The sequence below is a fragment of the Exophiala spinifera genome, assembly GCF_000836115.1.
Source record: "Exophiala spinifera strain CBS 89968 unplaced genomic scaffold supercont1.6, whole genome shotgun sequence".
Lineage (NCBI taxonomy): Eukaryota > Fungi > Ascomycota > Eurotiomycetes > Chaetothyriales > Herpotrichiellaceae > Exophiala > Exophiala spinifera.
The window spans coordinates 842,353-856,579 of NW_015622518.1; the positions used below are offsets into that span (position 1 = coordinate 842,353).

A 14,227-nucleotide genomic window follows, 5' to 3' on the forward strand; every position below is an offset into this window, starting at 1 on the left:
GTGTCGCCCGGTCTAGTGGTCCTCACGTGTTTCACGTGTTTCACTTTTACAACCTTCAAATTGAAGTCGCCATTAAGGATTTGAATAATCACAGCGTGGACGAGTGTGTGAGGGACGACATCCTCTACTAGCTTAAACACGGGGAAAAGATTGGCAAGAAGTGTTTTTGGACGAATTTAATCAAACGGTCGAAAAGTTAAAAGGTACAAGCTGTGAATTCTGAGTTGGCAATAAAGCTCCGACCAATATCATTTCGTCGAGTCTAAAGCATATATCCCAAGCACACAAGAGGCCAATCGTATGCTGACACGCAAACGCCGTTGCATTCTGTGACTGTCTTCCACAGCTCGATCCATGCAGTAGTGGGCAAGCTGAATTTGGTGGTGTCCCAACTCACATTCACAGCGGCTCAACGATATTGTTAAGGACGCCGTCTTCCGTCTCATTTGCGAGGGAATGAAGCGTGCTTCTGGCTGATGGTAGCGCTTGAGACTATGGTGGGGGAGGGGCACTTCATTGGTTGTTACCGATATGCTTGTTGAGAGGAGACAAGGCTTCCTCCTCTCCTCTGGCTATCGATGACAGGGCACCTACGCGGATTGACGAACGCAAGTAGGCCCAGATACTTCGTGCCACAGCCTCTCTCCATGGACATCCAGTAGACAGTCAACCCAGAACATGGCTCCTAGGAGAGCTTTTGCAGCTGGCCATGAGAAGCAATGACCTCTTTGGCTCACCCTATCTCTGAGCTTAGTCCGGAACCATTCTTTCTCGGCTGTTTGAGATGAGACCAACGCTCCCATCACCAGAATCCAGAACATCAGGTCAGAATCGAAACCAGCCGAGTCATCAACAGTCAATATACCTTGCAACTGCCGCGAGATCTCCACCGAGGCACTCCTTCGGAAAGGTGTCTCCTGCATGATGCTCTGGCCGAAGGCTAATGCTGCCAACCTGCAGGCACCGTCCAGGGCCGTGCCGCCTAATGTATCAATAACCAGTAGATCGTACTGCATGCGTGTGATGTCCTCTTCGTAAGCCATGGAGTCGATGACGACCCCGGATTTGGCTGCATAGTTCAGAGTCTGTGAGAACAGCGATAGATCGATGAGAAGGTCAGACATGTTTCGCGTCACATTTGACTCGAGAATCGCAGATAGCAGTGTAACGTGCGGAGGAAAGCTCATTTTCATGGTGTCGTAAAGGGATTTCGTAGTTCGTGGTGGCTGTGGCAATCGTGGCATTGAGAGTGTGTCGACAGCTCCTATGATTTCACCCCGGTACAGCTTCAATCGCTTCTCTGGAGGTATTGAAGCCATGCCGCCCCGGTCACGGATCATTTCTGACATGCCTGCCGTGTGTATTGCCCACTGGGTATGACTGCCCTGTCCATTCTCGTTAAGAGCCAAACAGGAGACGGCACCTATTGTCGTGTCGGAGTATTTACCGGTCAGAAGGCGGCGGTTGAGTCGGTCGAATATCACTTTCAAGAGGAGGTTTGAGTCGCCGACGTCTTCGCAATTCATGGTTGAGACGTAGTGCATGGCTGAAGAAAGGAGTATAACATGTAAGAATACCTCATCGTTGATTGCTGCGGGGAGCCATATCTCCTTGATCGCATTGGAGCTCACTGGAGCATGTTTGCTGATCGGGAGCAATGCTGAGGCTAACCGGGTCGGATCTAGGCGCCGGGTGTCAGACTGTGTCATCTTAAACAAGATAGGGCGACCTACAATACGCGATGAACTCTTGAAAGCTGCTTACTTCAGGGTCGATGAAGGTATACAGTGGAGAAGCACTCCCAGGTATGCTTTGCCTCAACGTTGATGAGCGCACCGACAAGGGACTTGGACTGACGATTGGATGTGCGGCAGACGGTGCTTGTCCTCTTCGTCTTTGAACAACGCTTTTGGCCCTCCTTGCTGTTCGTCTGCATCGCTCGCTGGCTTGTCCAGCTGCTGAGACCGGAGGTTCATATTGCATAAACTGGACGCTAACCTTTCGTTCTTGTGCTCTATTGGCTTCAGTTGTGCGTTTGGCTGTAGTAGAAGGAGGCTTTCCAGAAGACCGTGGCCCTGCGATAGTGATAGTGATGTCATGATTTCCGGCTTTTTGGGATCCATGTCCTAGAACTGTGCGATCATCTCTGACATTCTTCTTGCTGCGCTGCCAGCCACGATCAACCATAAAGAGAGGTTCAGTCGGGAATAGCACTACCTCCTCCGCCATTCTTAGAACGGTCAGCGCGAAGTCTCTATTGCCGAGAGTGTTATTGAGAGGTGCTCAGTGATCCAGGACCCGCTCAACAGAGGCCCACGCATAATCGGTCATTGGCATCCCTTCGGAAGAGACCTTCCAAGTGAGTGAATGAAAGACGAGATGCGATGACATACGCGGAGCCCTGGCATGATGAGGCGGGGAAACGATAATCCACATCCGGGGGCTGGCTGTTAGTCAGCAAGCTGTACACCACACCAGCGTGTTGCGTGTAGAAAACAACTGGTTGTTAAATCTACGAGATGTATCATGCGACAACTACGAGTGTACCACACATTCAGACCCTCACAGACACCACTCTTCCTCGTAGTCGCGACTAGAGGTGCATGACATTGCCGATCTGGTCACGTGCTTGACCCAAAGTCGAGCTTACTCGGTATCGTTACAATCTGGTTGCCACTTGATCTGCCGTTTCATCTAGTTCCGCTCCTCCAACTCCTCCTTTTCCAATGTAACCATAACGGCAAGCCATTTACACGTTTCCATCGCACTTCCCCGCCGTGCTAGGGAATTGATAACTCTCGAATCGTGCTTTGGCGCCCACTGATACTTGGACCCAGGGTCCTTATCGCGTGTGACCGCTCATGCGTCGTTAACACGAGCTCCTGTCTGCACGCTTTCCCACTAGCGTATCAGACCTGAGAGTTGCAACAATTCCAGCCCATGGCCGACGGCATAGACACCATTGACGAGCGGCAACCACTCCTTCAGTCCGGTAGCTTGCGAGGAAATGACGAAGGTGAGGGGTTCTGAGCGAGATTTTCGAGTGAAGAGCCAACAGCGGTGTCTACTGCATATCAACTGGAAATTATCTAGAGCAATCATCGACACCACTGTTAGTTCGCGATCGCTTCATTCACTATCTCCACGCGAGGGCAGGTCTGTGGTACGAGCTGATAGAGGCGGAGAGCACTGCTTAGTGTAATCAATATCGATACTGCCGAAGCGGCATCGCATATATCTACCTATCTGCCTTTCTGCGCTTTTTACTTTTTGTTCACCTCTCATATCACTGACACTCAACATGGCGTCTGCAGGCTCAGATAAGGACATTGAGAATAAAAAAGATCCGGCTGGCATTATAGCCACTGCATCCATCGACGATATCCAGGCCGAGGCCCGCATTGCTGCCGATGAAGAACATGGCCGCGGCTTTTGGCAAGCCGTCAGGCTCTATCCGTCCGCTGTCTTTTGGTCACTCTTCTTCTCCCTGGGTGTGATCATGTATGAATCAAACCCCACCATGCATGTAGCTAGATTGACTTTGGTTATACAGGTGTGCCTTTGATCCACAGCTGCTGGGTCAAGTGAGTTGGCCACATATGACATTGCCCAATGTCATGAACACGGCGAGAGCATCTAGCTGACCCTTTGATAGCTCTACGCGACCCCGAAGTTTCAGAAAGATTTTGGATATCTCTACGAAGGCAACTGGATCATCTCCGCACCATGGCAGACGGGATTGTCGATGGGGTCTCCTATCGGCCAGGTTGTAGGCGCCTTCTGTGCCGGCTACCCTGTACGTACATATCATGGCAGAATAATGTCCCCGATCTCCTAACAAGTTACAGATGGAATGGTTTGGCCGCAAGAAGACATTCGGAGCGTGCGTAATCTTCACCACCGGTTTTATCTTCATACAATTCTTCGCAAGATCATTACCAGTCTTGCTTGCGGGAGAACTCTTAGGTGGCTTAGTGCTTGGATCATACGCTGTCATCGCTCCAGCTTATGCTTCTGAAGTCTGTCCGCTAGCTCTACGAGGTGTCCTCACCTCTTGCACCAACATATGTTCGCTCACCACTGTCTCCCTGCCCGATCTCATACTGAAATACTCCCAGGCTTTGTTACAGGCCAGTTGATCGCTAATGGAGTTATCGCTGGTACGCAAAGACTTGATAGCCATTGGGCGTATAGTGCTCCATTCGCAGCACAATGGGTAATGATGATCCTGGAGGCACTACTGCTCCATACCTGCTCCCTTTGCTAACGCGAACTCAGGTGTGGCCACTCGTCATATTGATCGGCCTACCATTTGCTCCGGAGAGGTGGGTCGTTCCAGTCCACACCTACTACATCACTAACCAGCACAGCCCGTGGTGGCTTCAGCGTCAAGGCCGATTCGAAGATGCGGAAAAGGCTCTCATGCGATTGGCATCGTCCAAGGTTGATGTCAAGCCAACGTTAGCGATCATTATCGAAACCGACAGACTTGAGAGGGAGCTCGAGACGGGCACGACGTACCTTGATTGTTTTAAAACGATCAACCTACGTCGGACCGAGATAGCAATTGGCGTCTATACCATACAGGTTCTAAGTGGTATTTATTTAGGTTAGTGACTGATGTCTTGTCGACCTGAACTGACGTATCGTGTCCACGCTGACCTCCCAAACTAGTTGGCTATGCGACGTACTTTTTCACGCGTAAGTGAACCTTTCATGCAAGATAAATGCTTCATATGCTGAGCAGAGTCAGTTGCTGGTTTGCCGACGGACGAAGCATTCAATATGGGCGTAGGATTTCTGGCTGTAGGATTTGTCGGAACCTGCTGTTCCTGGGTTCTACTGGTCCATTTTGGGAGGCGAACCATCTACAACTATGGCCTCGCAACGTTGGCTGTTCTCCAATTCATTATTGGTATCCTTGACTGCGCACCCAACTATGAAAATCGGCCTTCGATTGCTTGGGCCGAATCAGTCCTCATGGTTATCTGGAACTTCATTTACGACATATCAATCGGCCCGGTATGCTTTGTATTGCTTTGCGAGGTGTCGGCCACCAGAGTCCGTGGCAAAACCATCGCGATTGCAACAGCGGCCCAGGCCTTGGCGGGTATTGTCATGACTGTCGCTATTCCATACATGATCAATGCCGATCAAGCCAACATGCGAGGCAAATTGGGCTTCTTCTTTGGTGGACTGGCGAGTCTTTGTCTTCTCTGGGCATACTTCAGGGTCCCGGAATTGTAAGTACCTCTTGAATATGTCGACGAGCTGCTAACATGGACATCCACAGGAAAGGAAGGACGTACCAGGAAGTCGACATAATGTTCGAGCGCGGCGTCAAAACCCGCGAATTCAAGAACTATGTGGTCAGCAGAGAATGAGGACGTTGAACCAGGCTAGATGTGTGATGGGCCATAGATACTACCTAGGTCGGGCACAATGCCAGCATGCCACATATTGACGAGTACATTGCCAATTTATAGACAGTCCCATTACCCGAGTTCGGCCCCTTCAAGCACCTGAACTGCCCGGTAGCGGTGCCCGTAGCGACTACTGTAGGTGTCCTCTGTTCATGCGAGTAACGATGATGTGCAGGCGGCGAGCGCAATGCAGAGTGCGCAGTGCGGGGAACAGGAAACGACTACAAGCACACAATCTTGACCTCTTCCATGACCTCACAGAAAACCAACATTCACTGCGACCACCTCGTACTCCTTCCTCCAGGCCTTGTTCAGGTTGTCCTATATCGTCTCCCTCATGTCTTGAGCTCGGACTCCTCCCACAGCCATGGCGAGGCTATCCAACCCCATCGCCTTCACTCGCTGGCCTGTCACCCTCCTGACCACCGCAGTCTACCTCGCGATCATCGTTACCTTGATTGTTGTCCAGACAGGCGTGCCCAATCCTCCCTCTTCTGCTACCCCTATCCATGGCATCAATCTGACCGAGGCATGGAACGACTTGCAGCTCCTCACCTCCTCGCGTCACCCTTACAATACACATGCCAACGACAAAGTCCACGACTGGCTCCTCGCTCGAATCACGTCTATTCTGGAGGGGAGTCTGGAAAGTCCCTCCGACGCCTCGAGCACCACGCCAGCCGCGTATGTCTTCGAAGATAACACGTCGAACCTGACATACTCATCGGGGAGCATCTCAACAGCTGCTGGGATAAGTGTCTATTTTGAGGGCACAAATCTCATCGTCTACGTACCAGGCACAGAAGATGATACATCCGAATGGTGGCTGGATCCGAATGGAAAGCCTTCCACTCGGAATGCTGTCCTGGTGAATGCTCACTATGACAGTGTCTCCACTGGATTTGGTTCTACAGACGATGGTGTTGGGGTCATATGCGTGCTCCAGTTGTTGAAGTATTTCACTACGCCTGGCAATAAGCCTAAGAATGGCGTTGTCCTTCTACTCAACAACGGCGAAGAAGACTTTTTGAATGGTGCCAGTGTGTTTGGACAGCATCCCATGTCGAAAGTGGCCAGTAGTTTCCTCAATCTTGAAGGAGCAGGCGCTGGAGGGAGAGCAGCACTTTTCCGCAGCACAGATGATGCCGTAACAAAGGCTTATGCTCATTCCAGATACCCGTTCGGCTCGTCGACTACTGCTGATGGATTCAATCGAGGACTTGTCCGAAGCCAAACGGACTATGTCATATTCAACGGAAAGCTCGGTCTAAGGGGCCTCGATGTTGCTTTCATCGGGCCGCGGGCACGATATCATACCGATCAAGACGACTCACGGCACACCGGTAGAGCATCACTTTGGCACATGCTTTCAGCAGCCGTAGCAACAACCGAGTCTTTGACCTCTGCTTCTCTGAAAACGAATCTAGAGCCTGGGAATACACCTGGCAGTCGGGCTCTCTGGTTTGATTTGTTCGGCAGAGCCTTCGCTGTCCTGCAAGCACATACTTTCTTCGCACTTTCGGTCACGCTACTGGTGGCTGGACCTATCATCCTTCTGGCCACGCTAATCATGCTTTATCGGATTGACAAGTTTTACCTGTTTTCTGGATCTAGGGAATACCATATGCCTGATGGGGAGGACAGAGTCTCCTTGTATGGGTGGCGTGGGTTCTTCCGCTTCCCAATGATATTCCTCGTGGCATGCGCAGCACCAATTGCTCTGGCATACCTTTTGTTTAAAGAGAACCAGTACATTGCTCACAGTAGCGAATGGGCTGTTTGGAGCATGATGATTTCATCCTTCGTCTTTGTGGCATGGTTTCTTTGTCGGGCAGCAGATTTTGGGAGACCGTCATCGTTGACTCGGGCTTACGGACTGTCTTGGATGTGGCTTGCATGGTGGGTTTTCTTGGTTGTCGCCACGGTCTTTGAGGAGCATCTGCACTTGGTCGGCGTGTACTTCGTCCTCATCTATACAGCTACTCTCTTTTTAGCCACATGGCTAGCCTACCTGGAGCTCTTCTCCTTACCAAAGAAATCGACATACTGCCGTGGTAAGTTCGGGGACGACTATTCTACATCGCCCTCGCGCAGTAGTTCCGGAGTCAGGTATGGCACCTCTACAACAGGACAAGAGGAAGGTGGCGAGGAGGTCGAGAACAACGAAGAAGAGCCAACAGAAAGATCCAGCTTGTTGAGAAGTCGGGGCCGCTCGACCTTCAAAGGGTATCGTCCAGAAGGCACAGAACCCAGCCCAAGTGCAAAATCCAAAGATGACAAGAGCTCTCAGCCCGAAGAACAAGAATGGAGCAAATCTCAGTGGACATCCCTCTGGCTGCTGCAGATGCTCGTGGTTGTGCCTATCAATCTGGTCATTGTTGGTCAACTTGGCTTGTTGACCACAGAGGCTCTACATCAGACCGGACAAGATGGGAGCTCGATGTTTTTGGTGTACATCATGATCGCAGCCGCCACGATTCTAATGTTTTCTCCTGTGGTTCCAATCCTGCACAGGTTCACCTGGCATATTCCGATGTTCTTCCTTCTCGTGCTAATAGGCACGTTGGCATACAACCTCACCGCTTTTCCCTTTTCGGCGGATAACAGGTTGAAACTGTTCTTCGCTCAGCAGGTCAACCTGGATACGGGAGATAGTGTGGCGTCGCTTGGGGGAGCCACTCCTTTTGTGCGCTATGCAGTCGGACAACTGCCCGATGTAGCCAGTGACAGCATTGAATGCATTCCATACGGACCCAACAACAATCTCGAGAGGTGTTCTTGGACCGGCCCTCCCCCAAACGTTGCCAACCCATCGAGTTCACTTCCTCCCGAGAAGCAGTACAAGAGCTGGCTGAGTTTCAATGTCACCAGGATCAACGACAGTGACAGCGACATCAAAGCACGATTCGTCATCTACGGCAAGAACACACGAGCGTGCAAGATCATGTTCGACTCACCGATTAGAGCAGTCCATGTTGAAGGCCAAGCACCTCGCGACAAGCGCTTCGCTCCCGTGCCTGAGAGTGGGAGTGGAGAGGTCCGACTTTGGTCGAGGACCTGGGATCGGGCTTGGACTGTCGACGTGTCTTGGGCAGATGCGACCTCGGACGAAGAGGGGGGTGCCTACGAAGGCAGCGAGAAGCTTGCTGGCAACGCCACCATGACCGGCAGGGTTGTGTGTCTGTGGAGCGACGTGAATCAGGTGGGATTGATTCCTGCCTTTGATCAAGCTGTGCATTACACGCCGGATTGGGTGGCGATCACGAAAGCCAGTGATGGCTTGGTCGAAGGATACAAGCAGTTCGAGGTGTGATGCGCAGCACCTCGGCACCATCACTGTAACCACCCGTTACTTGGCACTTTTGCGGTATGTAAAGTAGGTAGGTAGGTAGATTTTCCGATTATCTGTACACGTTTGGGATGGTATCGTAATGGAGTTTGGTCTGTTGGTTGATTTTGCACGAACTATGAGTACCTTATCCATGATTTATCAGGCGGGCTTGTCGTGTTCCGCTCACCTCAACCGGGGATGTGTTGCATATTGGTACAGCAGCATACAAGCGTGTCATAATTGACATGGTTCTTTGAGCCACGGGTTCGATCTAATACTTGGACGATGGAGAGGTAGAGGAACAGGATAAAGTCTGTAGTCAGTCTGGACTCGGGATCACCATCATCATCATCATGATAAAGCATTGCATTTGCCCACGGGCTTAGAGGTGTAATGTCACTACCATAATAACATAATAGTATAGTTATAGGTATTGTTACATCAGGTTTCTTAAAAGTCGTCCTGCCCTCTGGTAGGATAAGATACTTGAATGCGTGAAATGATGATGAAAAGCCGATGCATCTACCTACATAGGCTCTTGATCACGCCGTCTCGTCTGGCGTCCAATGCCCGATCTTTTCTTCCTTCTACCACACGAGTCCCGGAGGTCGACAACCTTGTATCTTCATGAAGTATTGGGCGTCCTGTGGCGCGGAATGTCCAAGGCGCTTGATTCCTCAATCGGTTTGTGAGGTTCGGCTGCAATGGTATGCTGGTGTCAGAATTACAGAGCATGACCACAGAGGGGCGGCAGCGCGATCGTATCGAGGGCGGCTGGAGCCTGTCAGATTGAGCTGGTTGCGCCCCAAGACAAGCTTACTGATCGTTCGACCCTTTTCGTCGAGCATGGCATATCCATACTCTGGGTGAGCATCAACTTTGATGTATCTTCTGGGGTGGCGGGGTAGGTATACCAGCGTAGAAGACTGATGAGGCCGTAAGCAAGGCAAGGTATGTACCTTGTTGGAGACCGCCATGCCCATGCTATCTTTTTCTATGACGGCTTGGCTTCAACGTGAGTACTATGTGGTCAACTCCCAAGCTGGGCCGAGGACACCCTGTGTTGCAATCATGGTGCAAAGGAAGGGAAAAGAAGACATCTCGAGGGTTTCTCGACTAAGATTTCATCTGTTGATGATGTATGATGGACAGAAGATGAAGATGACAGCGTCATCCAAGGTTGGGTTGAGTCCCTTTTTTTCAACCATTTTGGCGTAGTTTGGCCAAAGCAGCCATGACGCCTTCGCTCAGTTCAGGTTCTTTCCTTGTGATGGCCTGGGCAACCTTTGGCTGTTCCACATCCGTGAGATGTGACTCGGCTTCCGCCATTGCTAGAAGCGCCGCCTCGTCCGCGTCAATGCCCTCGTTCATCGGGATTTCTTCAAGCCTCGATCGTTTAAGGCCTCTAGGACCTTCCGACGACTCAGCAACGGTGTTCATTGGTGTACCCTGCCTGCTCAGAGATCGGACAGTACTGATGGGGATGGGGGTTGGAACCGGGTCAGGAGTAAGCGGAGCGCTGTCTCCGTCGGAATACATTGTGCTTTCTTGCCTCAACAGGGCAGCACTTGACTTGGCAGCTCGCTTGACCCGGAAGGGCTCTCGGACTATTGTAGTCCACGCTTTTACCTTCTTCTCTCCCCAGCCCGGCACCAACGCCAACTCTTCTGGCTGAGCGTTCACTGCTGCGCGGAGGGATCCGAAGTTCGAGATCAAACTTGCAGCATCCGTCTTGTTGATGGTGCGAGGAGTAGTAACAAACTCGGTCAAGCTTTCTTGGTAGGTCTCGGCTTGATGGGCGCGAATGGAGGCAGGGGAGGCGTGCTCGTAGGACTTGAAGAGCTCGAGATAACGACCTGCTTCTTGTGAAGACCAGCAGAGGATCAATGTGAGGTTGTTGATCATGGACGTTTTGGACAGCTCCTTCAGCGCCTCTTCATGGTTTGTAATATCTACCATCGTCAGCAGGATGCGCAGGTTGTATAGTTTGCCTAGCTGTCGGATTCGACTGTAGATGTACTCGGGGTGCAGTCGGTGGTACTTGAGGGACAAGAACAACGCGCAGGTTGTTGCCCCGAGCACATAGTCGCAAGGAATGTCTGAATATTCCCACGGTAGCGACTTGACATGATTCAGGATGGGATTGCCCTTCTGTCGCGTCGAGACCAGAATTGCTGACGGACCTTGCCTGCCGGGCATTGCCTGCGGCTTGGGCTGCACGACTTTGGCGACATTGGTGACGGCTGGACTCGCTGTCCGCTGCGGCACAGCTGATGCTGATCGTTGTACACCAGCCTCCGCCGCGAGAAATTCAGCATCGTCAAACTCTTCAGCCATCGTCACGTCCGTGTAGCATCTTGTGGTGTAGCTTGGAGGCTTGGAGACGCGGCGAGAAGACGCGAATGATGGAGTTAAATTGAACTACGAGTATTACCAAGATGACCGAACTCAGCCGCTTTGGGACGAGGATGATGCCGCCCTGTGCTTCGCGCCGGCTTAATGGAAGACTCAGTAGTTAGTGGTCTCGTCGAAGGCGCAATCTAATGATACACCACAACTGCAAAACATTCTACTATCCTACATCTGTTCATAAATCCCGTTGTTTGTCGTCGAGTGCTTGATGATTCCAGGCAGCGCCGCAATCACGCTGGACCGCCCACCGCAGTCTGCCCAAACGACCTCTTCTCGCTGATTACTTTCGAGTCTAGCATGGTACCTTCGTCGACTGGAAACCCTGTCCTACCTCATCGCAGACCCCAGGCACCTCAGAATTGTGTTAATCGGCGGGGGCATTATTCTAAAGATGGGACTGATCTGACCGTATAGCGACTTACCTCTCAATGACGAACGCCACAGCGCCGCCTCTCCAGCATGGAACAGCGACGAGGCTGAGTAAAAGAAGAGAACTTCTCCAACTGAACGATCGTTAATACATTGTGGATTATCAAAACACACCAGACCTCTATTGCCCACGAAGAAGCCTGCCCTTCTCGCAACTCTGCACAGGCATAAAATTCCAGGTTGCGGTGTTCAGGTGGCACAGCATCAATCCCCTCTATGGGAAACTACGGTCCGTTCTACTCCTCATCGCTTGAACCGTTGTCATTGTAGGGCCTGTTGGCCTCAACAATGCGCCTCCAAGTGCTCTCATACTCGGAGACCATCAATTGCGGATTTGTGACGAGCCTGTGTGCTTCAAGCTTCTTTTCCTCCCAGGCGCCGGTCATTTTGAGGACATCTACCAAACTCCCATGAGCCGCGATAGTCGCCCTGTGGTGCATTCCCAATGTTGCTGCACGCGCCTCGGCCACTAACCAGTATATCTTCTCAGTTTCGTCAAGCCGGCCGACGTTTTTAAGGATGAGAGCTTTCCGGATCAGCATCTCCAGTCGATGCGGATGGTATTCTCCCAAAGGACAAGCGGCAAGGCTCCTGTCGATGGTCTCTAGAGCCGATGAAAATTTCCTTTGTCGATATTGTGCTCTGCTCAATGTGGCCAGAATTATGATGGTTTGCAAATGATCCAGCCCGAGGCTCTTGATCGAGGTCGAGGATAGTCCCTGGAGATATTCCTCTGCTTCAACAAACAGCTTGTCTGCAAGAATCAGCTGGAAACTAAGACAGTATAAACCCACAATCGTATGTCCATGAGCTTCTCCGAGACGATGAAGAAAACTCTGCCATACATGCCGCAGTGTTTTCGCATTGACGGAAGATGCTCTCAGCTTCTCAACGCCGCCAGCTGCAGCTGTCATCCACTCAAGGAGCTTTGTGATCGAGTTCTGAGCGCCCAAAACGTCTTTTGCAGCGGTCCAGCAGGCACTCATGACGCTCGTGGCGATGTTTCCCTCGGCATGCACCGTCATCCAAGTCAGCACCATGCTAGCAGCGATGAGGATAAACGGGCTTTCCCCGCAACACATCTGGCTGAAGTGTATGGTGGCCTGCTGGAGACAATGCCGCCCAACATCTCTTCTGCCGGCGGCATGGTACATACATGCACCCATACACGCGGTCGCATATGCCTGAGCCACATGCTCTTGTTCGTTACCGCGAGTCGGGGACTCTCCGTATGCAGGCGCTGCGTCAAGACCAGCCATAAATTGCAGCTGCTCGGTCTCGCTGAGACCGTTTTGGTGGTGCCAGTTCTCGATTTGGTCGTCGCACACGGTAGTCCCCGAATCGAGACGGGGCAAGAGCGTGGTGGAGGATGCTACTTCGAGATCCTCAACCGGACTGGATCCACTCGACCCACGTACCAGCAAGTCCTGAAATGTTCGACCCGACGTGAATGCCTGGTGTTCCTCGACAATTCGTGGCCCCAAGTAACAGTCTCCTGGCAACATACTTGATTGCTGAATGATCTCCACTTCTGTAATGTCATGGACGGGACGTGGTGTTGTTTCGATCAAGCCGCCGTTTGCATCACAAAGGTGTATGTATTCAGGTTTGGGCACTTCTGATGCCAGTGCCTCGGCGAGAAAGGCGGCTTCATCTTCGCGATGGCCCTTCAGATATCGTCTAACGTCCTGTATCCGGCGAATCTTGTTGTGTATGAGCAGGAAAGTCTCGCTCATGCCGCTATCCAGGCGCTCCTGGTGAACCCTCAGGAAGTACAGCCAGTCCGCCCTGCTTGCGTTTTTCCCAATCCCCCAGGACTTTAAATTGGCCTTGTACTCGCGTTCACTGGGCCGTTAGGACTCTTTTCTGTCTCCCTTTTGTGCAAGAACGGGGGACCTTTACCTTGCTCTGAAGCCATATTTCTTCATTTCCTCCCTCACCTCAGAAAGTGAGTGGTTCTTGTTCTGGTAGAGATCTTCTATCGTGTTTCTCACTTCGTCGAAGCCGATTTCAGTCGAGATTCCATATGTGCTGACATTCTTAGAGTTATGTTTGTTGTGATGCTCAGGGTCTGAATTTTCCTGGTGAGAGGAACCTTGGTCCAACATGGATAGCACGCCTTTGCCCGAAAGCAAGCTTGAATTTGTCATACTTGGAAGTAGGATTCGGTTTCTAGCTCTTCAATCGCCGTCCACCGCAGCCTAGGACAATGAATTTGACTGTTATGATGTTGGAAAAATCATTCAGTCGAAGGCTCCCCTTTGTTACAGTTCCCAGACAACCAAGTTCGATTAATATCAGTGTGCTAAGGAGGGAAAACACGACAGTAAAACCAAATACTAAGCCAGTCTGTGATGTTCCCCCTCCGGATATGTATCATATCTAGGTTCACATTCTCATTAGTCCCATCACATTGAAAGTACGCGAAGACGTGTCGAACAGCTCAAAATTTGCCGCGAGTGAGAGGTACGCCGGCCCTAATCAATCACTAGTGGCTGCCTTTTCACGCACTTTTGCATCGTATAACATTGCATGAGGCTGGCATGACCGATGGTGTGGCAGCCTTACATTGGCTCCTTTTGTCATGCATGGCTTCTTCTTGCACTGCACCTTTTGGGTCACATGACGCCAA

General features: G+C 51.3%; 5 protein-coding genes across 5 annotated transcripts; 2 read left to right on the plus strand and 3 right to left on the minus strand.

Annotated features, from left to right (window-relative positions):
• Nucleotides 1-590: 590 nt before the first annotated feature.
• Nucleotides 591-2,187, minus strand: PV08_08224 (uncharacterized protein; the record flags this gene model as incomplete). The annotated part of the gene is made up of 2 exons (XM_016382550.1): nt 591-1,681; nt 1,734-2,187. The coding sequence occupies 2 exons, from the start codon at nt 2,185-2,187 to the stop codon at nt 591-593; spliced, it is 1,545 nt and encodes a 514-aa protein (XP_016233253.1).
• A 1,114-nt stretch (nt 2,188-3,301) lies between these two features.
• Nucleotides 3,302-5,384, plus strand: PV08_08225 (uncharacterized protein; the record flags this gene model as incomplete). Its single annotated transcript, XM_016382551.1, has 10 exons — nt 3,302-3,501; nt 3,554-3,584; nt 3,656-3,796; nt 3,849-4,068; nt 4,119-4,216; nt 4,279-4,325; nt 4,371-4,609; nt 4,675-4,701; nt 4,754-5,243; nt 5,294-5,384. The coding sequence occupies 10 exons, from the start codon at nt 3,302-3,304 to the stop codon at nt 5,382-5,384; spliced, it is 1,584 nt and encodes a 527-aa protein (XP_016233254.1).
• Nucleotides 5,385-5,790: 406 nt separating this feature from the next.
• On the plus strand, nt 5,791-8,736 carry PV08_08226 (uncharacterized protein; the record flags this gene model as incomplete). Its single annotated transcript, XM_016382552.1, has 1 exon — nt 5,791-8,736. One exon carries the CDS (start codon nt 5,791-5,793, stop codon nt 8,734-8,736), a length of 2,946 nt encoding a protein of 981 aa, XP_016233255.1.
• A 1,218-nt stretch (nt 8,737-9,954) lies between these two features.
• On the minus strand, nt 9,955-11,091 carry PV08_08227 (uncharacterized protein; the record flags this gene model as incomplete). The annotated part of the gene is made up of 1 exon (XM_016382553.1): nt 9,955-11,091. One exon carries the CDS (start codon nt 11,089-11,091, stop codon nt 9,955-9,957), a length of 1,137 nt encoding a protein of 378 aa, XP_016233256.1.
• Nucleotides 11,092-11,831: 740 nt separating this feature from the next.
• Nucleotides 11,832-13,745, minus strand: PV08_08228 (uncharacterized protein; the record flags this gene model as incomplete). The annotated part of the gene is made up of 2 exons (XM_016382554.1): nt 11,832-13,440; nt 13,498-13,745. The coding sequence occupies 2 exons, from the start codon at nt 13,743-13,745 to the stop codon at nt 11,832-11,834; spliced, it is 1,857 nt and encodes a 618-aa protein (XP_016233257.1).
• Between the last annotated feature and the right edge of the window lie 482 nt (nt 13,746-14,227).